The sequence below is a fragment of the Colobus angolensis genome, unplaced genomic scaffold, assembly GCF_000951035.1.
Source record: "Colobus angolensis palliatus isolate OR3802 unplaced genomic scaffold, Cang.pa_1.0 Scaffold33, whole genome shotgun sequence".
Classification (NCBI taxonomy): domain Eukaryota; kingdom Metazoa; phylum Chordata; class Mammalia; order Primates; family Cercopithecidae; genus Colobus; species Colobus angolensis.
The window spans coordinates 11,015,198-11,016,522 of NW_012116599.1; the positions used below are offsets into that span (position 1 = coordinate 11,015,198).

The 1,325-nt window shown below is 60.2% G+C and overlaps 1 protein-coding gene across 1 annotated transcript in view; it reads left to right on the forward strand.

The window, feature by feature from the left end:
• Positions 1–479: 479 nt before the first annotated feature.
• B3GNT7 (UDP-GlcNAc:betaGal beta-1,3-N-acetylglucosaminyltransferase 7) overlaps positions 480–1,325 on the forward strand; it is a 4,956-nt gene continuing 4,110 nt past the window's right edge. Inside the window, exon 1 of the mRNA XM_011952043.1 lies at positions 480–666. Coding sequence (XP_011807433.1) covers positions 480–666 — 187 coding nt within the window. The remainder of the gene's footprint in view (positions 667–1,325) is intronic.

Sequence of the window (1,325 nt, forward strand, 5' to 3'; positions counted from 1 at the left end):
ACATTCTATGGTACCTTAAGTTTCTCCTCCTCCTCCAAGGGGCCCTTGAACCTTAAGGACAGGGCAGAAGGGGCTCATCACCCTGGCCTCGAGGGCTTAGGATCCAGCTGGGGACTCCTAGCCTCCCTGTGTGCTGGGCAGGAAAGTACCTCCTTGTCACTGCTGTCCCCGGGAAAAAAAGGTTGAGGAAGGGCTCAGAGCCAGCCTTCAGACCAAGCAGGAAGGGTTCAGAGCCAGCCTTCAGGCCATGCAGGCCTCCTGGATATGCTTACTAACTCTGGGCTGGCTGTTCAGTGAGCTGGCTGGGAGTTCCCTCTGCACCCCCATTTCTTCCCCTGTAAGGTGGGAATAATAGTGCATGCCTCTAGGATTAAGTGAACCAGTCGTTCACGGGCGGAGAACCAGGTTTGGCATATTGTGGCCGCTCAGTGGACGTTAGATGTTATGATTGCACAACAACGTGCTTCCGTTTCAATTCTATGGGCATTTTGGAGGTCCTGCTGGATGCTAAGCACCGAAACCTCAACCCGGAACAATACCAGAACAACCTGAGCAACAGCAGGACCAGCGATGGCTCTCCCTGCTGGAGGATTCCGGAAGTCACCTGGCTGGACCAAGCCCCCTCCGTGTTCTCTGTCAGCCCACTCCCCACAGCAGCTAGGCCTGGTGTGCACAAGCAGACTAATAAAGGCTTGAGGACCAAAAGGGTTTTGAGTGATAGGTGAAAAAAGAAAGGAGATAGGGCTGGGCCAACAGGCTGTCCCTGGTGGTAGGAAACCCTCAGAGGTCAGAGGAACCCGAGGTGGAGAGGGGGACACGGTGGGGGCACAAAGAAGGCTTCCGGAGCCACAGCCTGGGCGAGTCCTGACATGGAGCCCAGCCTCACACGGCCTCTTCCCCTAGTGGCTGGCTTTGCTCCTGGCCCGAGGTAGCCCAACAGCTGGGAAAGGGGTCTGCCTGGCCAGGGGAAAAGTGCAGGGGCAGAAGGTAGCAGAGGGAGAAAAGGGCCCCCTGTCTGCCTCTGGCCCCAAAGACAAGTCCGAATGGGGCCAGAGGGAAATGGCCGGGCCTTGGGGTGCCCCAGGGTCTTGGGAGGGGACAGGGTGTTCAGGTTTCGCACAAGTCCAGGAGGCGCCGGCGACCCCCCACCCCCACCCCAGGAGGCTCCGCCAGGAACAGGCGTCCCTGGGATTGGAAGTGACCCCCGCGGGCTCCGAAGCCCCGCCTCGGCCGTACACTGTCTGCTAGGCGCGTTTGGGGAGCCTAGGGGCCGTCTCGGAGAAATGGGGTTGTCCCCGCCAGGCGGCGGCGGGGCGGGCCCGGGG